The sequence below is a fragment of the Squalius cephalus genome, assembly GCF_949319135.1.
Source record: "Squalius cephalus genome assembly, chromosome: 15".
Classification (NCBI taxonomy): domain Eukaryota; kingdom Metazoa; phylum Chordata; class Actinopteri; order Cypriniformes; family Leuciscidae; genus Squalius; species Squalius cephalus.
In genome coordinates, this window is record NC_137136.1 from 27,411,201 (window position 1) to 27,436,727 (window position 25,527).

General features: G+C 36.3%; 1 protein-coding gene across 1 annotated transcript in view; it reads right to left on the minus strand.

The window, feature by feature from the left end:
* The window catches only part of taf2 (TAF2 RNA polymerase II, TATA box binding protein (TBP)-associated factor), a 47,537-nt gene that overhangs the window by 11,178 nt on the left and 10,832 nt on the right, over window positions 1-25,527 (minus strand). Inside the window, exons 7-21 of the mRNA XM_079895301.1 lie at window positions 22,109-22,293; window positions 16,881-16,994; window positions 15,034-15,133; window positions 14,854-14,939; window positions 14,608-14,743; window positions 14,257-14,411; window positions 13,167-13,281; window positions 12,916-13,025; window positions 12,604-12,669; window positions 10,687-10,939; window positions 9,862-10,002; window positions 7,359-7,469; window positions 6,954-7,147; window positions 4,014-4,153; window positions 1,474-1,543 (exon numbers count right to left, since the gene is read on the minus strand). Coding sequence (XP_079751427.1) covers window positions 1,474-1,543; window positions 4,014-4,153; window positions 6,954-7,147; window positions 7,359-7,469; window positions 9,862-10,002; window positions 10,687-10,939; window positions 12,604-12,669; window positions 12,916-13,025; window positions 13,167-13,281; window positions 14,257-14,411; window positions 14,608-14,743; window positions 14,854-14,939; window positions 15,034-15,133; window positions 16,881-16,994; window positions 22,109-22,293 — 1,976 coding nt within the window. The remainder of the gene's footprint in view (window positions 1-1,473; window positions 1,544-4,013; window positions 4,154-6,953; window positions 7,148-7,358; window positions 7,470-9,861; window positions 10,003-10,686; window positions 10,940-12,603; window positions 12,670-12,915; window positions 13,026-13,166; window positions 13,282-14,256; window positions 14,412-14,607; window positions 14,744-14,853; window positions 14,940-15,033; window positions 15,134-16,880; window positions 16,995-22,108; window positions 22,294-25,527) is intronic.

Consider the following 25,527-nt stretch of genomic DNA (forward strand, 5'->3'; position numbering starts at 1 on the left):
ACAATGAAATACGATGGAAGGGTGCTTCAACATATTAAATGCTTTATCAAACAAAAATGTTTTTAACTTAGATTTAAAAACAGATAAAGATGAGGCCAGTCTAATCGAAATGGGCAAGTCATTCCAGAGTCTGGGGGCAACTACAGAAAAGGCACGGTCCCCCCTACACTTCAATCTTGACTTGGGGATAGACATGAGTCTCTGATTGGATGACCGGAGTGATCTAACTGGATGGTGCTCAGTCAATAGGACAGACAGGTACGGTGGAACCATACCCTTTAAAGATTTGTACATGGGAAGTAAAAGTTTAAAATCCACTCTGTAGCGCACAGGCAACCAGTGTAAGGAACGTAAGATAGGAGTGATATGATCCCGTTTTTGTGCACCCGTTGCTGCCACCTTTTGGACTAATTGTAATCGTGAAATAGCTGAATGACTAAACCCAACATAAAGAGAACTGCAGTAATCCAGCATTGAAGAAATAAGTTCGATTACTTTTTTGAAATTTTTAAAAGAAAGAAATGTCTTTACTTTTGATAGCAGTCGGCGCTGGAAAAAGTAGGATTTCACTACTAAATTTATCTGCCTATCAAATTTCAGAGATTCATCAAACACCACGCCCAAATTTCTCAACCAGGGCTTCACACAAGAGAACAAACCACCAGAATTTTGTTTAGGAGTGATAGAGGAATCGGAAGGTCCAAATATAATAATTTCCGTTTTACTCTCATTAAAATTCAGGTCTTTACATCAGTCAAACAGGCCATAAGAGTGTCCAGACCATCTGAAAACCATTTTAATGGCAGATAAATTTGAGTGTCGGCCGCGTAACAATGGAATGACAGCCCATGTTTTCTAACAATAGAACCAAGTGGAAGCATGTATAAAGAAAAAAGAATGGGGGCCAAAATGGACCCTTGAGGAACCCCACAAGATAACACAGCATTACTAGAGGTATGTTCTCCAATCTTCACTGAGAAGATTCTGTTGGTAAGATAAGATTTAAACCAGTCCAGTGAACTGCCTGTAATGCCTGCAATTGTTCCAACCGGCCAATAAGAACAGCATGATCTACTGTATCAAAATGCAGCAATTAAATCTAAAAGCACAAGAACAGCATAGTCGCCAGAATCACGGGTTATTAGTTAGATAAGAATTCAGAAATCAATATTTCTGACTAAGTTGAAACATTAGTATGATGTTGTTTAAAACATTATTTTGACCAGTTGTCATTTTCTGCAAATAAATGCACTAAATGACAATATTTTTTCTTGAAATGTGGAAGAAATGTTGTCAATAGATCATAGAACAATACAAATTTTACTCAAACACATACATATAAATTGTAAATCCAGAGAAACTGCAAATTTCTCTGCAATGGTCAGTGTAAAAACAAACAAGAAAACAAACAAACAAACAAAAACAAACAAAAAAACTACACAGTGAAAGACAGTGTTTGAAATCATTACTGACCTTATGTAATGGACTGGGTCATTCTGTACCAGATCCAGAAGCCACTGCAGTTCACTGGAACTCCTATCAACTGCCAATATACAGAACATAAAATGAACGTTTTACAAGATGTTGACAAACTATAAAGCTCTTCTTCACCGGCCAAACAATCAGGCCACCAAGGGCTAAATTAATAAAGTTCACTTCATGTTTCAGAGTATAGAAAGAGGAATATTTGTCTTGACAACTAATATATTTTGCGCTCACGCTTCAAAATATGGTCGGAGAAGAGCCTTTTGTTAGATTTTCAATCTCTTAAAGATAAGGAACTCCCGCACACTATCGTTACTTGCAATATTTATTAACAACAACGTTTCGGTCACACGACCTGTTTGAAGGGATTTATACCCTTCAAACTTTATCACCTAGGGGTATGAATGATGAAGCATTATTTAATGTAATGTTGTAGTGATATTTTGTCATTTTGAATGATGTGTTTTGTTCTACAATGTTTTCTCAATGAGTTTTAGTGATTGTGGAGCCTTGTGAATTGTTGCAACTGTTTAGAATGACAATTTGATACTGTTTGATGATGATGTGTTGATTATGTGTTTTCGATGATCTTGTTAACCTACAGGGGGATCTTTGCTGATTGTTGTAACTATCACATTTTGTAATTGTTTATGATGTGGTGTTAATTATGTACCTTTAATGAGCTTAATTGTTTACAGATGGAGCTCTGTTGATTAGTCATGTGTTTATCTTAAAATAAATTAATTTGTGCATTTGTATATTCCTGATGAAGGTCGTGTGACCGAAACGTTGTTGTTAATAAATATTGCAAGTAACGATAGTGTGCGGGAGTTCCTTATCTGCTGAAACGACCTATTTATTGGGTCTTGTTATCCTTCACCTGCAGGTGTGCGATGGAGATTGTTCACTAACAATCTCTTAAAGAAAAATTTGGTTTAAATTCAAAAGGACTTCTATAGATAGCTCTAATTTAAACAACATTTTTATCAGAAAATGAAACCGTCTGATGAAGATCCACAATAATGCAATCATCAAAATACCTTGGCCCACAAGGCTCAACCAATGGAGAAGATTCATTTTTAGAATAATTTTGTAGGTAACTCAAGATGTTGGATGCAATGTGGTTCTCTTGATGCTAATCATTACCACATATTTTGGGAAGACATCCACACTGTTTTAGAAAAGGTTCCAGGCACTTCAATTGATTTCAGGTTTAAGGTACTCTACCTAGCAAGGTCTCAATGGTCTCCTGGGAAAGTAGAAGCAAATACATGTGTAGTATACTCCTTGCATCAAGCAAGAAAGGTATAATTAGATGTTGGTACAAACCTAACCCTCCACTAATACAGGATTGGATTGAAGATTTACATTTTTTTAAAAACAATGTATATTTTTTTTAACATTCTTTACGGCTGGGAGTGCTTCCCCCTCCTCTGTATATAATTTATTTTACATTTTTTTTACTGGTATTTTTTTGTTGATTCTAAAGATAATTTGAAGAGATACATTGACCCGGCTTCTTATGCAAGGATTCTGTCAATGTAATAATAATAATAATTATATTTATATAGCACTTCTTTTTTTGGCATCCAAAGCACTTTACATGGCAGGGTAAATCTCCTCAACCAACACCATGATGATGGACAAGGACAAATTTGGCCAAGATGCCAAGGTTAAACCCCTACTCTTTTTTTCGAAGGACATCCATGGATTTTTTATGACCACAGAGAGTCAGGACGACGGTTTAACGTCTCATTCGAAGGACGGTGCTTTTTGACAGTATTGTGTCCCGTCACTATACTATGGCATTAGGACCCACACAGACCACAGGGTGAGCACCCCCTGCTGGCCTCACTAACAGCAGCAACCTGGTTTTCCCAGGAAGTCTCACATCCAAGTACTGACCAGGCTCAGCCCTGCTTAGATTCAGTGGGCAACCAGTCTTTCTGTAGAAGTCTGTTACCCTTGTTTTTTGAGACAAGGGATTTCTGTTTTAGATGCTTGTTTACAGCAAAGAATTTGCATGTTCAGAAAGATGTAAAAGTGACGACAATAAAAACAAACAAAAAAAACAACAATAATATATTCATCACTGATTTTTGATATTTATTTACTTTGCTTTCTATTGCTTTACTGGAAAGCCTTGAACAGACTCACCCATAACAATCATGGCTGGCTTTTCAACACCATTTTCCACATAAAACTTTAACTGGCAATTTGTCACTAACCATACAAAGAGAAATAAACATTCTTTCAAGGTTTCATGTATAAACTTCAATAGTTCACCGCATTCGACAAAGGTATATGTATTGCTGTATTGATGAAAATGAAGTTGGGTTCAATTTCATTGACAATGAGACCTACTATGTAGAAAGAACAGTTGCTATACAGCCTCCACAATGCAGACTTAAAAAAAAAGAAAAAAGACTAAGTAATTCCAGACCAACTAAATTATCCCAGTTTTCATAACAAAAAGAAGAAAGAGAAGGGTGGAAAGAAAATGAGTGGTTAAAGAAAAGAGTGTGTACCTCTTGTATAGTCTACAACAGCCTCCAGTGCTGCAATCCTCACATCCACAAAGTGGCCATACTCAGCGTAGGCCTTGAACAGGCTGGGGTCACTAGGGATGTGGCCGTTCCTCTGTAGCATGCGAATGGCCCGTAAGCAACTACAGTACAGAATTATAACAATAAAAAAATAAAATAAATACAGATGCAAATAAGAGGTGGAGGAAAAAGTCTGGACTCAATATATAAAAGCTTCTGTTTAAATACTTTAGTTTTCTTTAAGTGCCAACAAATTATTATTGATGGATCATTTTTTAATGGACAATCGTCCAGCAAAGATTAAAACTTCTACATCTCCAGATTGTGGTTGAGAGAGTGCCCAGAGTGTGCAGAGATTGAATCTAGGCAAAGGGTGGCTATTTTGAAAAACCTGAAATATATGTTTGATTTGTTTTTCATTTGTCACTTCCAAAGACTCCAGGTTTAACTGGTTAAATTGCTTAAAAATCTAATTAAATAAATTACAAAATAGGGAAACAGTAAGAATCTCAGTGGATGATTTGGAATAATCAAAAAATAAATAAGTCAAGGGTCAAAAATGCTGTGGTCAAAAATGTCTTTGGTTTAAAGTGGGGTTAGGGATTGTGGCACCTATAGCTAGGCTTACACAATGACTACAAAATTTGTCTACTCATTAAATACCTTCCACAGAGGTTCATAGTCATGAACTTATTCACATAAGAATGACTGTAGTCATATGTAATTCTATATTATATAATTGTAGTCATGTATACTAATTATACATACAATTTAAGTATAAGCAGTGCTGCTTGTTTGTTAAAAAAAAGAAGAGAGTTCTAGCTTTGGCAAATGTAAAGGCCCTTTCACACCATAAGTGAATGAATAAGCCTCAAGCTGAAGGAAATGCAAATTTACGCCTGTTACAGTTGAGGGCGCAGCACAAACCTTTCAGCTGTGCTACCATTATGGATTGCAGAAGAATAGGACTCAGAAGATAAAAGTTCACCACTCTTACTTAAAGGAGACTAAAGAAGAAACAAATGTGATTGTTTAACTACAGTAATTGTTGCTTAAAAGTATGGCTGAATTGGATCATCGAAGGTAAGCAGCAAACACATTGATTAATAAAGTGAGTTTAAATATATAAAGTATATTATAAAGTATATTTGTGTTATTAAAAATTTAATTAGTGCAGGTTTGCGTAATAATCTGAGTTTGCATTTCATGGTTTTTATTCATTTAGAAAAATACAGTAAATGCATGCTCACATTTGGTATAGAATTACAATAACCAGGTTTACACAGCGCACAGTCAACATGAGTCAATGAATGGGAAAGCAAAGTAACTTGCATTACTTGTTTTAAAAAGTAACTGAAATTTGTTCCCAAAATTTTGAATATTCCCTTTCATGCAAGTGGGTAATATAGCCATTTGTGAATGTAAATGTTCTGCAAAGTTGTAAAGTCTAAAGTGCACAATAAAGAAAGTTATTTTCTCTTAAAAGAAAGAATCGACTCTAAACTGCCTTTACGAGTCGTTTTTGTTTCGAATCCTACTGCTTTACGGTTCTACGTCACTAGAAGATACATTTGCATAATGCTCGCCTATGTTGTACGTTGTCTACCCAGAAACAACCTGACAAGCCCACAAACTGACGACGTAATTTTACTGACGACTGCTTTTCAAATCTCGGTTCAAAGCGGGATTCGCAAAACGCGTGTTGTTTGACCACAATGTGGTGATGTGCAATGTATATTATGAGAAAATTAAAGTGTTTTTTGACTTTTGATTCATAATAGGGGCACTTTAAAAGTAATGCGTTACTTTACTAGTTACTTGAAAAAGTAATCTGGTTATGCAATTCACTCTGTGTAAGTATAATACTTATGATGCCAAGACATTAAGGATGCTAAATTGCAAACAGATTTTTGATATCTCAAACGGTTTCGATGTGCTGGTGTTATGACTAATCGGGTCCTCCCTCGAAATTGGGTCTCTATCAATTAATTAATAATAATAATAATAATAGCCTATTAAACAAGTAAATAATTGAACATCATTACATTCTTTTTATAACTGAAATATTTGGACATTTAACACTTACATTAAAGATGATTTTAAAGATGTCATTAAAGATGATGTATGGTAAGAGCAAATGCATGTATAAACTAAGCTATTAGGCTATTCGGGTATTTGTAATGCATGTTATGCTAGTACATAAGCTAACTAATGAAGACATTAATGGTCATAATGTAGTTCACACAGCATTTATCATAACATGATTTTGTAGGAATTGTAATCAGGCACTAAAAAGAGTACCTGTTAAAATAATTTGAACCAATGGGATCGCTTGGGGACCTAACAGAGACCCAATTTCGAGGGAGAACCTGATTTGTCACCACACCGGGGGAATAAACTGATGGTGAAAAAGGACAACAGGCAGTGTCTAATATCTTTTGCATGCTTTGAGTGATTTAGATCAAACTATATCTAGCTGCATGTTTGGTGAAGGAGGATTATCACATGGATGTGACTGTTGAGAGTCATAATCACAGCGCCACCAACTGGTACCGGTAACTAAAGCGAAATGCCTACTAAAAACATTATAAACACTACTATCATTTTCATCGAGACATCAGAAGCTGTATTAGTATCAGTGATACTGGGCTTCATTCATAAAAAGATGCCATTAAACAAGTACTTAAAATATACTGTCTTTATATTGTCTCTACATTAATTTGGAGATTAACTGTGAAATTATTACATTGTAAAATGTATAGAAATTGTAATCATAATTAAATCACATAATTTTTTAATATAAAATAATATTATAAAATTTATTTTGAATAAAATATTTTTATTTTTAATGTAACTTTTAATCAACCCAGGGTTTGAAAACCTGTGCTTAGGCCCTCAAGGTGATGTGAAGGGAACACACACCTGACTGTTACGGTGTTACGGTAGCTTGGCAGCAGCTTTTCCATGTTAAGGTAGCGTGTGATTTCCTCCAAGATCAGGCGAACATCTGCATTCAAGTTGTCCACTGTGCGCACCTCATTATTAATGCTGATGGCAGGAGTCAGTGAATTTGTCAGGGCATCAATCAGCTCAGCACGATAGAAATTATCAGAAAACTGCAGTGGGGAAAACACATAATTACAACTGTTCTGTGATGTTTCCGCTGACAAGTAATTTATGTCAATAATTACAGCAATTTATAGAAAAACCATGAGCTTTCAGCATTAGCTCCATTGGAACACTTGCATTTAGCCTTATACCTTTCACAAAAATGCTCATACTTTCACTCATATGCTTTCTACAAATTGCTTTTCTTTGCTCTATTACCTTGTTCTTCCGGTTGTCATTGTACTTGATGAGGTCCAGTATAAAACTCAGGACCTCTCTGGGACAAAGGTTCTGAACATCTCTGAGCAGAGCCATGGCCACAGGCATAGTCTACAAGAAAAGAATAGTCAAGTCTACTTTAGTGTCATTCTAGCAATATACAGTATACAGCTGAGGGAAATATTGTTTCACCAGCACTGCAGCTCAATACACACAACAATAAAGAGTAAAACATCCACACTGTAAACTGCAAAAAAGACTAACTATGACAACAGGTAAGTACCAAGGTCAAGAGACAATGGGATTAGGGGTCACTACATGTACTGTAGTGTACACACAGTTGTGGTTGTATACATCAGTGAAGTTAAAATAAAAATGGTGAAAATAATAGGGCAGTCAACTTTAGTTGTTTAGTCGACTAATCGGTCGATGCCGTCTTGGTCGACTGACATTCTCATTGGTCGAACAGTTGCATTTTTTTTTTTTTTTTTTTTTCACCAATAAAGAAATTTTCATTGATTTACTCCTTGATATTTATTCTTTTATAAGCAGTTATATATTACTGTATTCTAAATATAATTAGCCTATGTTTTATCCCCAACTTTAAATGCTTTAATTTAGGCTATTTTGTAACAGCGCCACAGTTTAGCGCACCATGTAGAACACTCGTAGGCTGCACTGCTGCTTCGCGCTCAGTAAGGAATATAGTAATCTCTATGTGTCTGTTTGTCCATTTGCATTTTGATTATTTCGAGAACCGTTCATCCAATCGACTTCACAAGGGAGTGCAGAGTCGCATTTGGTGCAATATAGACAGACACGCGACACGTTCAGAATTAATAGTAAACTACAGAACAGCGCGAGCGGGAAGCGGCGCACCTCACGCGAGCAGGGCTTATATGCTCTGAGAACGGACACTGCACTAGTGATATAAAACGCACAGTCTGTTAACTTAAGCAATACTTTTAAGGTAGTCTAATATTTTTCTGACTAACAAATTACTGACACAGTAAAGGGTAGATTTAAATAGAGAAAAACGAAATTTAAATAAAGAAAAACGAAATTTAAATAAAGAAAAAAACGAAATTTAAATAAAGAAAAAACAAATTTAAATAAAGAAAAACGAAATTTAAATAAAGAAAAACGAAATTTAAATAAGAAAAACGAAATTTAAATAAGAAAAACGAAATTAAGTTAGCCTAAATTAAAAACGAGATTAATTTAGATTTATAATAACGGGTAAAAAGTCTAATACATTTTGTTTCTATTATTCTATTTTCCACAATGTCAAAGCAACGCGTTTTTTTTTTTTTTTTTTTTAGTCAACTAATCGTTGCGCAGGACAGGACTTTGGTCGACTAAGCATTTCTTTGGTTGACTACAGCCCTAGAAAATAATAAACTGATACAATAGTACACAGTAGAGAAACGCACAAAATATACAACTGAACAAAGATACGATTGAAATAAACAGTGTATTAAGATTTTTTCGGGTTCAGAAACTGTAATCAAATGTAAAATAACACTGCACTTTATAAATAAAATATACATTACAAATATAGTTACAATATTATTTAGTCAAAAACAGTGACTGAATTTTCTTTGTCTTTTGTTGTTTGATTAAAGTTATTATAGAGATGACAGCAGGAATTTTAGGCTGCTGTCACTTTAAGAGCTGCACGGATCCAATATACTGTTATGAGTTTTCTTTGTCAACTATTTATGTTCCCTTGAGACATAACCGACTGTATTAACGAGAATTTCTTGACACATTTTTGTGTGTATTCAAGAGCAAAAAGAAGCAGAAGAGAACTCAGCTCAGTATCGCGCACTATTCAGTATGAGAGGCGGCTTTCTGTGCGTGCGTTCTGGATGTGTGCACAGCACAGAAAATAGAAAGTGAGTCTTCTTGCGCTTGAATGGTTTAAATCACATTAAAACATGTGAAGGAAGCTGCGCTGGAAGGAATGAGGCCGCGGCACAATAATAGTTTTACCTAGATTATCTTGTTTTCATAATCGTTGGTAGCCAAAATCAAAAATCAAATAAGATTAATCGCACAGCCCTACTAACCATCTATGGACACTAAATGTTTTTTCTGAAGTAAATGTAAAATTACGTGACATTGTTTGCAAGCTGTTTTACTGATGCCTTTCTATGGTTGAAACACTAATTGCACGATTACATGAGACATTCGTATGATGTTCAAGTTCATGTGAAATCGAGAAATCAATATTTTCAACCCACTCCTAGTAAATTATATGGCAGGGAATGAGTTTGCAATAATTATCTAGCACAAAATAAGTAAACACTAATTGCTAATTAAGAAAAACATATTTATCAGCCACTGAAGTACCACTGGGAACCACCCTCTAGCATCTTTCCTGTGGAAGAGCTTCCTCATCTTTATCAGTGATATTTCATCCCTGCCATGAATGACTGGGTTCGCAAGGACCAACTGTTCTCCATGATACTTTTGGTTGAGGACAAAAATCAGGTGTTACCTTTTGCAGGAAGTAGGTCTGGAAATTAATGAAGTTGTTGGTCTTGACGATATTTGGGCAGCTTTTGCAGCAGAACATGCGTGTAAAGATAGACTTCATGGCTGGGGGCCCATTCCAGGTGCTCATCATGGAATTAGCAATCTAACAAAGGTAAACAAAGTTACAAATGCAAGTTACAAATTACAAATACATTAACAGTAATGTACACTGGTTAATTGCCACATTTATGTTTAGAAATTTTCAATTACTGTCACGTTAAAGTTATAAACAAATTATTAATAGTTACTAAGGTAGTCGTTAAGTTAAGGTATTGGGTAGGAATTGGGTATGATTAAGGGATGTAGAATATGGTCATGCAAAATAAGGCATTAATATGTGCTTAATAATTACTAATAAACAGTCAATACCCTAGTAATATGCATGCTAATAAGCAACTAGTTAATAGTGAGAATTGGACCCTAAACATAAGTGTTACCATCTCTTGCAATACAAGCAAAGAATGGTATGTTGCACATCATTATTCTGCTATAATTTAGGCCTATATAACTTGCCAGCTGTAGTCTGCGTTTGTCAGTAAAAAGTCTCAAGGCTGCATTTATTTGATCAAAAATAGAGTAAATACAGTAAAATATTACAATTTAAATACATTTCCTATTTTAACTTTTTATTTTATTTTTTTATATTATTTATTCCTGTGTCATTACTTGGCCATTTTTGTCACATGATCCTTCACAAATCCTTCTAATATGCTCAGCAGGTGCAAAATAAACACTTTTTATCATCATCACAGTTGTAAGTGGTTGTGTTGCTTAATACTTGTTTTACCTTAGCAAGACAGAAGCAGGCCTGCATGCGGACTTTATAAAAGCACTGGTCTTGTTCTAGGATATCCGTAAGAGCAAGTCGTGACGCAGGAGTGGGAAATTTTTCCAACGCTGAAATAGCCTCCTCCTGGGCCACTACATCCCTCTCAAACCGTAGTTGGTACTGCCACATGAAATCAGCCTGTTCAAACTCTACCTTCCGCAGGATGGACATGTCTGGATCAATTCGGATCCACAGCAGAGGAGAGTCAGCACTGTGACGTCAAAACAGAGGAAAATGGTTTATTGCAGGTATGATGCTGAAATTAATCTAGCTTTCTTTGACTTGGACTAAAAAGAATCTGAAGGACCTTCCTATAGCCTGGAATTGCCATGGATTCTAAATTCTGACTAAGGATATTATTTGAAAAATGTAGGCTAGAATGAAAGAAGGATAAAAAGGTAGATTCTATATGAACCTGTTTAACCAATGCCTGAGTTCACAGTGCTGTGTACAGTGGTTGTAACCTTCTTCTCTCCTCATCCTCACCCTATGTTGTTGAGAATGGCTGATCTCTCTAGCTCCCTGTGGCAGCCCTTCCTGCTCTGACATCCGAGAGACAACAACACTAGTCATCACAAATCTCTCTCTCACATCTCCATATAGCTATAGCTATAGCTGCACATAAAATATTAATGTTCAGAACAGTGCAATTATAAAATTGGTCTTAATCTGTTTATTGTGGAAGAATTATTTTTATACTTAAGATTACGATGCTAATATTTCACATTTATAATCATTTTAACAGTTTGGCTACGCAAAATTTAGCATTTAATTAAATGCTGATTCAGCATTAAGGAGAGAAAAGAATGTACAAGAAGAAGAGAAACTAAGCTCTTTGTCTCTTGTTTGTGTAAGAACATAAATTTTGTGTGTGCATGTTGAACAGAAAGATACATTCCATAATTAGACAAATATGTAGAAAGGCATTAATCTAACTATGGCTGCCTCCTAATAGTCGACTAAACGTTAAAAAGAGAAGGCTTAGTCCACCAAAACTGCATTAGTCGGTAAGTCGCAGAATCAGATAAGTTCTGATAAATCTCAGATAAGAGTTATACTCTTATCTGAGGTTTACTTGTATTTGTGTAGACACACAATAATAACAAAACATTGTGCTTTTGTAAAATAAAGAAACCAAACAAGATTCGCTTTCTGCCGTCTCCGTGAAATGAAGCGCGTCACAAAAATGAACTGAAACTCAGAGTATAGGCTACTTGCCTCCCAGACATGAGAAATATATCTATAGAAAGCTTGCTGCATTTCTCTCTAAAGGCGTTTAGTCTACTAATGGCTTAAATGAACTAGTAGACTACTAGTAGACTAGAAAAATCTTTAGTCGGGGGCAGCTCTAGATCTAACTACTGGCTCATTTCCACCGAGCGGTACGGTACAGTACAATACGTGAATATTTCCATTTCCATTGTCAAAATTTGTGAATAGTACCAAAATCCCGAACTGTACCACTTTTTTGTGACGCTTCCATTGGGGTACTAGCACAGTACCCAGTACCTAAGGGTGGAGCTAGACTCACTGCAGAACGTTGATTGGTTGACAGAGAATCGTTACTTGCACATCCTTTTTCAGCTGTGTTTTTGTGAACAAGAACAAGATCTGCTGTCCTCCATTGTTGTTTACTGTGTCGCTTTCTTCTTCTCGTGAGAATGACGTTGATCGCTACACCATGTCTATCAAGTAAGGGTACTGTTGGCGGTTCAAACGCAAGCCGGATCAGGGTTTACCGTCCTGAATCATACTGTACCGCTCGGTGGAAATGAGCATAAAATGTTCTTGCAATTCCTAAGTGTTGCCCACTTAAATGTTGGAACATTCATTGATCTGCATGGGATGGAAGCATAAATCATAAAAACCGCTTACTCCATGGCTGACAAGTCCATGTCTACTTCCTCTCCATTCATTAGAGGGATTTTCTTCTTCTTGTTCCTGGCAGAGAGAAAATGTAAGAGGATAGATATATATATATATATATATATATATATATATATATATATATATATATATATATATATATAAAAAATGAAGATAATGACATTATTATAAGATATAAGATATTATTAAGATATTCATTATTGAAGATTTTTTAAAACAACACCAATAACCTGCTATTATATATAGGCATATACTCTGATTAGATTTAAGCATGATATTTGTTCTGGAAGCAAGTCCTACCTTCTGCTTTTGGAGTGGCAGGGAATGTCATGTTTGAGACTGTTCTCCTCTATCTGCAATGTGTGGTTAAATGACCCATCCAATTCCTGCACTGTCACTTTAATAGGGCCCTGATGAAAATCAAAAGCATACACATGATGACCACTTATAAGACCATTTTTGTGCTTTCACTACCTGAAACACTTTCTTTTATCCATCTATATATTCTCTCACACAATTTTCCTTATGGTATTCTCTCTGCAGTCACTCACCACATATTTCTGTGTGCCAGACGAAGTGTAGTCCTGACGGATCTCTAGTTCCAAAACATTTCTTTTCCTGTTGAAGGCAAAACTTCCAAAGAATTTTACCACCCCACTCTGGTCTCTGAGGTTGATGAGTCAACGGTAATAATATATTGAAGAACTACAATACTTAAGAACTTGAGCTCAACATTTTTCAAGTTAAAAGCAACTGAAACATTTGTGTTTTCACAGAGATGAATTTGCCAGGGAAGATCACCAAATGTTGCACTGTTCGTGGATGCAAGTGGCACGTCACTATAAAAAGCAAATAAAACTTATAATCAATGAGCCAGGTATGGAATGTTTCAGCCATGGAATAAAAAATAAAAAAGGTAATTGCAACTTATTATTTCTCACAATTGGGAGTTTATATCCCGCAATTCTGGCTTTAAACAATGTTACTGTACAAATACAGGTTTTTACAAAGTTTTATAAAATGATAAACCTCACATTTCGAGTTAAAATTATAACTGGTTAAATTTATATTCTGATGAGAATGCAAATTTGCTTATTTTTGATCCATAGGTTAATGTGTGTGTACGCTGCATACAAATATGGGCTGATGCATTTACTGTGAAATGTGCAGCACTCAAATGTATTTAAATCATCACCCTTTGAAGTTTAATATTCACAATAAGCCATGTCGCGATTCCTGTTATTCTGTCCCCATATTTAAGACCTCTTGAGAAATTAAGACATTTCTTATGACATATAAGATATTAAAGGCTTTTTATGGCCTTTATTAACTAAATTTAAGACTTTTTTACCCACAGGGACCCTGATGAGTTACTCCTGACAAAAGGACAAATTGATAAGGAAAGAGTAACCCTTTTTAGAACGTTTGTTTTGATGAATCCACTTCAGACAGCAGATTCACATCTCTGACATTAACCAATCATAACAGTGGTCATTTACTGACAAGTCTTAAAGGAGCTAAAACTGTTTTGATGGCAGAATGCAGCAACTGCCCAATCAGAATTAAGTATTCTTAGGAGCCACAAAAGAAATCAAGAAACATAACTTCAATCCACATAAAGGCTGAGCATTTGAAGGATACACCCATTGTTTGATGAGGGGTCCGATGTCCTTCCCTGAGACGTTGGAAATGGATTTGAGGAATCCAGAGGTGGATACCAACATCTGGCTCCACATGTGAGACTGATATTTCTGGGATGAGGCTGTGCTGGCCAGACTCAAGAGCTTGTTAAACACCTGAAGAGAGATTTGATTGCCTTAGACTGAACAGTTAATAAATCAGCCACAAGGACAATGATAATTTTATATAAAGAATTAGTTGCAAATCAGTTTGTGTGGGTGGTCTAAAACTGAGGATTTGAGAGGAACCTATTCAAGATTTAACCACCATGAAATATACCACTTCCTTTCTTAAATGTTTCAGTTCCTCTACCTGTAACATGAACTCCATGCTTATTCGGTTTTCAATGAGCCTCATGACCAGGTGGGCTTTGCACTGGAACATCTTGTAATATTCCCAGGACAATGTGTGGGGGTGTTTGATGGAAAAGTGCAGGTGGGGTGTTGGACTGAAAGGAAAAAAGACACAACTTTCTCACTCTGTGTGAAACAACATCTCTTGTGCAAGTTTGGATGAGTGTGTATAATTTATATACAATGATAGAGGTGATGTTATTACTTGTCTTTATCTTTTCCACCAGAGAAGGTGGGATGTAGCAGGACTCCACCCATCTTTAGCTCATACTCCACGATCTTGTCCAGTTCCTGAAGGTTAAGAGAGTAACAGACAAACAGTTCAGCATTTAAAAAGTAGATGTTTGGGCAATATCTCTCCTTTGACGACCACTGTACTTTATACCTCCTTAATCCAGTGACGATACTCATTGACTCCAAATGTTTTCTTCAGGTAGAGGCCATAAATGTAACCTGAAATTCCCTTCAAAACCCACTCATCAGACCTGCAATTCAAAATACACATTGTATATAAAATACACCGTCATTTAGATTTTTTATAGTAATAAATATAATTTAGTTCAGTTAGAGAACAGACACTACAATTAAAAACTGAACGTGTCTGCTCAATTCAGCATGAGCGTCGCAGGAGTCAGATTTCACCTCACTTTGCCCATTTAAAATGCACACAGCCGCACGGGCATTCATAACGTAGTATTCAAGTGAGGTGCAAAAGAGGGGGGAAAAAACTGTTTTATTTATTTATAATGAAGTAGCACATTCCATATCCAGGCCTTTTACCTCTTTATTGGATGAACAGACACTTCAAGAATGAGATGTAAGGCTAGATTTAGTGGCACACATTTTCAAGGAAAGCTTAATAATCCCACTGTCATTAGGATTTTTTTTTTTTTTTTATAAAAATAATAAAAAAGAAAGAAGAAACAATCTGACATATTGATTTAAATCTAGGCCCTATATCCTAAAAAACAACAACAGTATATTCAAAATAATAAAATCATCCAAGACACATTTCACTTTGCAACTGCTATGACATCACTCTAAACCCAACACTGTCTTCAATTACAGGGTTAAACAGCATCAAACACTACCATTAATTGCAGGCAGGCGACTGTTCTCCATTTCAAAGCAACTTCAGTTCTCCAGCTGGGGCTCGTACAAGCTCAAAACAATAAATAAATAAATAAAGTCTGCTATAGAAACCTCCACATCTGATTTTGATTTTAGACACTCACCACACAAGGGAGTTTATTGTAAGTAGTAATCAAAGCTTTGGACAAAGAACTAGAGCGTCGGACCAAATGGACTCATAATCTCTCGGGGACACACACATACACACAAAGAGTACTTCAGTTAGAAAGCCAGCACGATGGAAGAAACCATCTTTATGATACAGAACAGAAAAACAGAGAGGGATCTACCAAGCTTGACAATGAAACAATGAAAGATAAAAAAGTAGTCCAAAACTAGAGCAGTGAAAAGGAAAAGTGAAATCGGGCTAAAGGAGACTCTGTGATGATCATACTTCCTTCATAGGTAATTTCTACATCAAAGACCTAACACATTTTTAACAAAATAAGCACCGTCTGACATAACTATTTTGTCAGATTTTTTTAAAGCAATAGTACACATATTACAAGCTCAAGTAACCTTTGGGTTAAATGTTTTGCTCAGGGACAATGGTAATGTTCATAGACCATGTGGAGTTTGAATATAAAGCCAGGGACCAAAATGAACCCCTTTAAAGACAAAGATCGCCGATAGCCCCAGATTATTGTTGTTCAACATTCACTGCACTTTAAAACATCACACTCTTACTTGATCAGGACAAACTAAGTATCATTAGAAATATTTAAGACTCCAGCTTCGATATTTATGATGTTTATGATAAAACTAGGTTGCAGTGACAATTTCTTAATTTATGTCAGGAGTGCAAAATCTATCTGTAATATTTGATATTTTGAAGGATTTAAAATAAATAAATAAAATAAATAAAATAAAAATATTACAAAGAGAAAAATAATAAACCTGGCTTGGCAGAATCAAATGCTTACTGAAACAAAAAACAATCTGTCATGTAACCAGGAGTTACTCGTTCAATAAATACTGGATATCTTGCAAGCTCAAAGTACCTTCCTGCAACCTCCATGTATGAAAGGTATATATTATTCTATATAACAAAAAGGCAACAAACATTAAACTACTATGGTTTCCCCATTCCTACCTACTTACCAGGACATCCTAGAGATGAAGCAACCAAAAAACTGCTGCGCCAGAGCATAAGCCAGAAAGCGCCTGGTCATAGGTGTCTGGTCTATGATCATAGCACTGTGCAGGAGGTTGGTACTGAGAAGAACAAAGAAAAACACAGACACAAAATGAAACAGTGCATCAAATCACATTGTAGCTTCTGTTAAAGCTACAATATGTAAGCATTTTGTAATAAAATATAAATTAAAGCTGCAAACAGCATTTACCGAGGTTCAAGCGTTTAAGGCACAGGTGTCAAACTCAGTTCCTGGAGGGCCACAGCCCTACACAGTTTTGTTCCAACCCTGCTTCAACACACACACACCTGCAGTTTTCAAATAAGCCTGAAGGACTTGATTAGCTGATCAGGTGTGTTTAATTAGGGTTGAAGCTAAACTCTGCAGGGCTGTGGCCCTCCAGGAACTGAGTTTGACACCCCTGGTTTAAGGCCTTTAAGCACACATGCGTAAAAAGATATTAAGTTTTATTTAGCAAGCATGTGAACACTTAGAAAACTTAGGAAACCAAAAGTAATTTATAAAAGATCATATAAGAGATTCAGTCAATAATCATTTTGTACAGACGTAATTAATGTATGTTGGATTGATGTTTATTAGGAAGTTCATCCTGATAATGCATTTTCAGCATTTTAAAGATTATTTTACCCTTTGGTGGACAAACATGCACCTATGAAAAAATGTACAGTGAAGAATGTTAGAGCACCATGGATTGTTAATGAGTTGAAAAACATTATGTTTGAGAGAGATGTGGCAAAGGGTACAGCAAACAGAACTGGGAACAAGGAGGATTCCTTCTAAACTCACTTTAAAGGTCCCATTGCATGGAAATTTCACTTTATGAGGTTTTTTAACCTTAATATGAGTTTCCCTAGCCTGCCTATGATCCCCCATTGGCTAAACGTTTTGATGGGTGTAAACCAAGCCCTGGGTATTTTTGAGAAAACGAAAGCTCAGACGGGCGAATCTAGAAATCTTCCCCTTAAGTCGTCATAAGGGGAAAGGTTACCTCCCCTTTCTCTTCTTTGCCCGCAAGAAGAATTTGGCCCGTCCATGAGAAAATGAGCTGCGCGAGCGCGATATTGGTTTTTCCTCAAGAGACATCATGGCTTGCAAATGAGCGAAGCATGGCAGTTGCTCAGTGTTTGGATGTACAAATGAACACAAAAGTATTTTTTTAGTTCCTTCATCCGAGCCTCTGAAGAGGGTTATGTGAATTTCTGATGTGTAATTGTTCAAGTTCAGACAGATAATCTTTCTCTCAAAGTCGTTCAGTACTATTTATGCATCAGTAAATCAAGCCAGTGACTAAACGATCAACTTCACGTCGTTTCTCTTAGTAGGATGAAAATTATCTTAAACTGTGATTAATATACAGAAAGCGATCAAAGAACAATCCCTTTCTAATCGCCCAAGCTGTCAATCACACAGCGTGAGTTTATCTGGACACTTGCCAAAACTCGTTATGAAATCAATGACGCTGTTACACTGCACAACGAAGCTCTTACTGTACTTACCTCATGTTTGCATTGGTGAAATCATTAGTGAGAGTGCAGAAACTGCGTTGCAATGATAAGATCTTCATTCACGCGATCAACAGGCTGTCATCTGCTCAATGCTCATCACTGCAACCTTTTATGTGATGGGAATAGATCTAAATACTTAAACTTCTCACGATTCGTTAATCCCGATAGCTGTAATAGTAAAAACGTTTAATAGCTGTAATAGTAAAAGTTTTCGAGAGAGTTCCACATGTAATGCTAGATATTTCATATGCAAGCATGTCAGCCAATCACAGCAGTGGGCGTTTACACTGAAGTCTCACAGCAGACACGCCCCTTCAAACAGAGCGTTCAAATCAGAGGCTAAAATCAGGCAAGGAAATATGCCTTTTATTTCTAAATAACAACTTTTGATCTAAAAAACATACTAACATTATAAGGGCACCCCAGGAAACATTCTAAAATAATAAAATAATCCATGCAATGGGACCTTTAAACTGTAAAATAATGGCTAAAATAATAAGAATGCACTGGTGAAGGATTGCCTCTGCTTTTATGTGCATTAAGAACCAATTTTTAATGCGCATGTGAACGCCATCAGCGTTTCTCACAGGTTCGCGTTTAAAGTCTTTGTAGAGAGAATTGTGTCGTCTTAGCGGCCCCTAATCAGTAGCGCCCCCGTCAGGCCGATTGGGGCGGGCCTTGGTGACGTTGTAAGCTGTGTGAGTACTACCAGCCCTCAAAGTTTCAAGTCTCTACGACTTACGGTTCGGTCTGCCCGGTCAGTTTTAGATGGAGAATGCTGCATCATGGGAAAATTAACAATAACAATAGGGTTTCAGCACTACATGCTTGAACCCCTAATAATGGCTCGTCCCTGACTCCCTGTTCACTTGTCGCCTGTCAATGACGTAATTAGGGCTGAACGATTAATCGCAATTTACATGTAATCACACTTAAATCGAGATGGCTTATCGCGATTTTAAAATCGCAAAGGCTGCGATTATTTTTTAAGCGCAGCTCGTCATTGATGTACGGCTCTGTAAACGCTGCTCCATCTGAAAGCACTGAGTTTGAGTCATTTATAACGTGCATTTGAAAAAACAACACGCGTCAAACATTTTTCCAAAACATGAGAAGCATTTATGAACCTCTTGTCCAACAACAGACAACATTTAATAACATGCATTTACTCCAAACTCACTTCATAATGACAGTTGAGCATCCTTCTGTGAGATGATGTGCCTTCTTACACAGAATAAGGCAGTCGTGTATTTATAAGTCATGTTTAATCAAAGCGTTTCAATCTTCTGTTTATTCAGCTACAGCGATAGGGATTTCCTGGAATGATGCGCATTATTGTACTTCTGCGGCGGGGCATAATCGTGTTTGCATGAGAGCGCCCTCTGGAGTTCAAATGGGGCAGTATTTACTACCAATCAGCCGCACTCCACTGACAAGCTGCGCATAAAATAATCGCAGCCTATGCCAAATCGCGTGCGGTTTTATTGCGATTAATCGTGCAGACCTAGACGTAATATCCGCGTTATCCCTGGTTTCCACACGTACTGCCATTGTAACCATGGCGACAGCCATTGTTTCGTTCAAACATTATGGACCATGGCAAGCAGACTTTCGGACAAAAGGAGAACTAAAACGAGGATCAATATCAGCGTGGCGTTTTCGAGATGCCGAGAGCTCCACGTCCGTGACAAACTTCGACTTGACAGAGCTTCACGAGTCACGAATTGACGCTCCTGCACGTAGCCTACTTTATTAGACAGGTGAGCAAATGTACATAAAACTAATCAATGTTATATAGCTCAACATGATGAAATGTTAGAATATTATCAGCAGTATGTTATTCTAATGTTGATCTAGCTTACTGTTAGTCTCATACAAACAAACACATAGAATAACATTATAACTTTCAACACACTCAAATGCTGTTTAGTGTGATAGTGTAGACCAAGTGAAACAGCGCTGCGTTAACTCAAGTTTCATTCTTCTAATAAACTGACCTGTGTGAGTATTAATTCAGCACTTGCGGGTAAGTTCGGTAGAATGAAATGCCCTTCCTTTATTTCCGCGAGACTCGCGTGTGGCGCTGATCTGTCTCTCATTAGCAATCGCAACCTGCTTCATACCAGTCATGTTAATAAAAACATCAATGTATTCACTCATCCATAAACATTATTACATCCTTCTTCAGCATGACGACAAGTCCCATCATTCCGCTTATCACTGCGTCATCAACCTACGCCTTTGTTATTGTAAGAGGTTAGCGACCCCTAGCGGCGAAAAAAAATACATATTGTAGCTTTAACAAAACCTTTGAAATTCACACACGCAAAAAAAAAAAAAAAAAAAAAAAAACTTTTCTAATGCAAGGGTTTTTCCTGCATTTAAAATATCTTTGCAGCCACCAAAATGAATCTTTGTTCCTCCAAAGATTTATGTGATAGTTTAATGTGACGATACCTGCCATTCTGCAGTACCGGTACCCACTGATAGCCGGCTGCTTTTAAACGCTTTAACACACTCCCGTGAGGGTTTGTGTAAGAGAAAGGTTTTTGTGAAAGTCAAAGGTTTCCAATTACAACGTTTCTGCAGCGTTGAGCTTTGTAGCCAATCACAGACACGTCTGTTGAGTGTGTTAATACAATGGATCAGATTAACTGTTTAAGTTAGTAAGAATCCGCTCAACAAACGGCTGAGCTTTTGTTCAGCACGAGATCTGCACGCTTGTGAATCCTTTCATTATAATCCTATATAAAGTATAACAAAATGTCAATAAGAGATTCATCGCACAAAGTAGAATTGATAATAACGGGAGTTTTCGCAAGAGCGCAGCTTTGTGTACCAAATGTTGAACTGAAATAATTGTCAGCTTCAGTGATTATAATGACAGTGATCTTTGCTCACTTTCTGTAGACTATGTAATGCATATTTTTTGTCACATAAAAAAAAATATTTTAAGACTGTTACGAAAATTTATGTTGACAAATAAAAACATGACACGAAAACATGCCAATAAAAACTGAATCGAAAAAGAAACATCTAAAAGAAATAGTTGCTTGAGGTAAAGCTGTAGAGTAAATGATCTCCAGTAAACTCAAGCCTGTTCTATGACACATCATAGAATGTTGTCAATTCCTTTAACAACGTGCTGAAAAACTAAAGCACAAATTTACAACATTCTATTACAATCGTGTTCTCATTATAATGTGCTGTATCTGAGAGATTGGCGCTGCACATCTTGAACTTAAATGCATTTCATGAAGTGATTCCAGGCATCACTGCAGCTCGCTTTCTAATCCAGTTTCACTTTATTTCGCCCGTCTGGAAGGCGTGCTGCCTAACGCTAACAAAACAGACCTCAGGAAACGCCCCAAATGCCGCAACAATCAATCAGAAAAAAAAAAGAGCAATATATTTACTAATTTATAAGTCAGGGCAATCATCGTTTTAATGATCGATCGTTGCTGTCACGTACGAGTACTCGCGTACTCTTGCCCATCCCTAGTTAATATTACAAACTGTTTCTTTGAATTTATTTTGGATTTATCGTCAGTACTGGGCTTGCAGTTCACATGGATAGGGTACATTGTACTGCGTGTGTGGATGACCATGTTCGACCGAAGACCATTTTGGACCCAGGAAAAACCCTGTAATGTCATTATAAACATACCTGAAAATACTCATTGATGCATATGATGAGACCTGCACATAAGCCTCGTCCACAAAGACGGTCTTGAAGCAAGCATATGGGTAGCGACAGGTGAGGATCTCCTCATAGAACTCAAAAATCTCATGCAGGTAGGACATGGTGTGCTTCAGCAGGGGCAGAAGCTGAGGCAAGCAAAAATGAGTCACCTGTGAAAGCACAACATATTTGATTTAGAACAATTTAGTGAATAAAGAAAGCAACAATAATTTCACTGGAAAACATTTACATTTGAAAAAGTTTATTACATACAATATATAAGCATTATATAAGTGTGTACCTAATCATCTCGATCTGGGAAATCTGGATGATCTAATGCATCTAACCTGTGACTCACCTACAGTTAGGACATTAAACATTCTGGCAGTCCATATCACATTTAGGCTATAAATAAAAAAAGCACACCACCATCTAGTGGACAACTGCAAAAGGGAAACTTGTTGTCAATAACAATGCCAGGTATGTCTATGCTGAGTATCTGCAGGACGTTTAATACTTTTTAATACCATTTTAAGGAACTTTAACAGTGTACATAATAAATTGTGTTCATATGTATATATTAAATAACTTAATACTAATTGCTTATATAAAAATCTACAAAATCTACAAAAGTACAGAGATGGATTACAGCACTCAGAAGATCACTACCTTAACAGCTTTATTACAGGGTTTCTGCAGGGATCTTCAATTTAAATTTAATGCCTTTTTAATGCCATTTTTTTCATTTTTAATGCCATACACGACCCATGACTAACCACGGATATTATGTATGTATGTATGTATGTATATATATATATATAAATTAACTTGATTAATCACACATTTTTTCCGCAATTAAAAACACTTACATTTGTTTAGGTTTATATTAGTTTATATATTTTATAATGTAATCATTTCACAGTTAATCTACAAATGAATGTAGAGACAACATAAAGGCCAGTCTCATTGATACTAATACAGCTATTGATATCTGGATAAAAATGATTTCTCTCCCCTAATTTTAAACATTAATTATAGCCATCCAACATTACAGTGTAATTGAAAGCTATCAATTTTTTTAACATTAGGCTTAAAAAAAAAATATGACAACTTTTAATTTAAGTGAACTTAACAAACAATCCTCACATAAACGTATAATAAATGTCATATTTACCTTTGGCCTTCCTGTCTAACATACAAAAATTGAATGCAGTTATCAAACAGTCTCCACAGCATAAATTATAGATTAAATATAGACTAATGCTTATTGAAGCTACAAGAGTTCTTTAGTCAATAGCAGTGAGTAATTTTCTCTGGTTCTGTGATTAACTTCACTGACAGAAAGCTTTATTGGCTACTGTCCCTTTAAGAGCAGCTGCTGACAGAAACACGGATCTAACAAGCGCCTCATTCTCTCACAACTCTTTGCGTTCATTAAAGACTTTATTTCACTAATTTAAGACTGCTCTTATTTTATGAGGATACTCACAAAACAGACATTTTGGCAAAATTGTGTGTTATTGTTCGTTCAAGCGCGAAAGAGGTTTTCTGTCTGTGCGCACGATCTGGCGCGCGTCTTTCTGTGTGTGTGTGTGTGTGTGTGTCACATAGACAGGACATTCACAGGGAGCGCGTTTAAAAGCATTTACATGAATAAGAGTGGGATCATATAATGTAACGCTACCCAAAAATTAACGAATGCTGCGTTTGCGTTAAATATTTGAACGCGTTAAACTGGACAAAAATATTCTCATGCGTTAACGCGTAAAAAAAAAAAACGCAAAGTGAGCTTCAACAGCAGATGTCGAGCTGATGAGGGAAAGTTATTACACATAGTTAATTGCTGTCTGCCTTTTACCGTCGACCTGTGGCTGTCAGACAGACTGCATATGAGATTTTACGCCGTTGATTCCCATTGTAGCTACCCAATTTAAATACCTTTTTACAAACGCTGCAAAATCCTTCTTTATTTTGACCACCAACCATGTTCTAAATTGTTTGTCTTCCTTGCACTTTCCCTAGTTTTCTGGTCTAGTTGTATTCCTGTTGCTCCTGCTGTCCAAAATTACTCGCGCCACCTCCGCAACTTTGCTCCGGCCGGAGGCAATCACCAAACTGTTTCCGCGTGTTTTTAAATCACACTAACCTACATATTTTGCGACAGCAAATACAAATTATTAATCATGAAGACTATATTCAAATAAATTGATAATATAACATTTTCTTCAAAACCATAAAAAAATTGAATGCCTGTAGGATTACAATTTAATGCTTTTTAATGCTATTTAAGGCCTTAATTATCGCAAAATCGATTTAATGACTTTTAATGCTTTTTAATGCCCCGCGGAAACACTGTATTAGAAACACCCTTGCAGCCGTGTTCAGTTTTTTTTTTTGTAATTTAATGCTATGTTAATATAATGTTAATAACGAGCAATGCACTTTGTCTCCTGTTTTGTCCACATCAGGTGTTACTATTACACTGTAAAAAACTAGAAATAATATTTAAGTAGTGGTATTACTCAGGGTTATTGTCGTTAAATAAAAATAAAACTATTAAAAACATACGTTTATATGATACTGATACCCGATACTGATAAATAGTTGTTTCTCAAAAGAAAGAATCGACTCTGAACCGCCTAAAAGAGTCAGGAATTAATCAGGAATTCGAATCCTACTTCCGTGACGGGTACATGTCACTGGGTAACACATTTGCCTAATGCCCACCTATGTTTTATGTTGTCTGCCTGCAAACAACTTGGCACGCCCTCAACCGCTGTAGCTGGTTTGTGTTTTGTATGTCGAGAAGACGTTGTTTTCTGTTCTGCAAAAGCAAATTCTCTTTGTAAACCCTTTCAAATGAAGTCTGGTTAAAATTACAACAGCGATACAACAGCAGTATAACCTTTTGATGAATGCTTCTAAAATCTCCATGAGGTCTAAATGAGGTTTACAAAACACTTATCCATTAAAGACAGGACAGTATCCACTTTATAAGTATGATTATTTATTGATGTATATATTTTCTACCAGGTGTTCAAAATATGTAGTTTTGTGTTTTATATTGTGTAGTTCTCCGGCTAACCAGCTAACTCACGTTAATGTTACATCAATCATTCGGCTAACGTATGCACTTATTATTAATACAGTTAATGATACAGTTCCCACATGTGCACCACAATAAATTAGAAATATAATGGGTTTGTTGATGGACATACACTTGTTAATGCTGATGGTGAGGAATTACAGCTGCAACATCACATAATGTTCCTCAAATTGAGTAGTGTATCACTGTGAAACACTGAGTCCTGCTCGAGTCGTCCTTGCGATGGAGGTTCGGGTTGAATAACTAGTTCTTCCATTGTTTCATCATCGGACTCACAGATTGATATGGTAAAATCAAC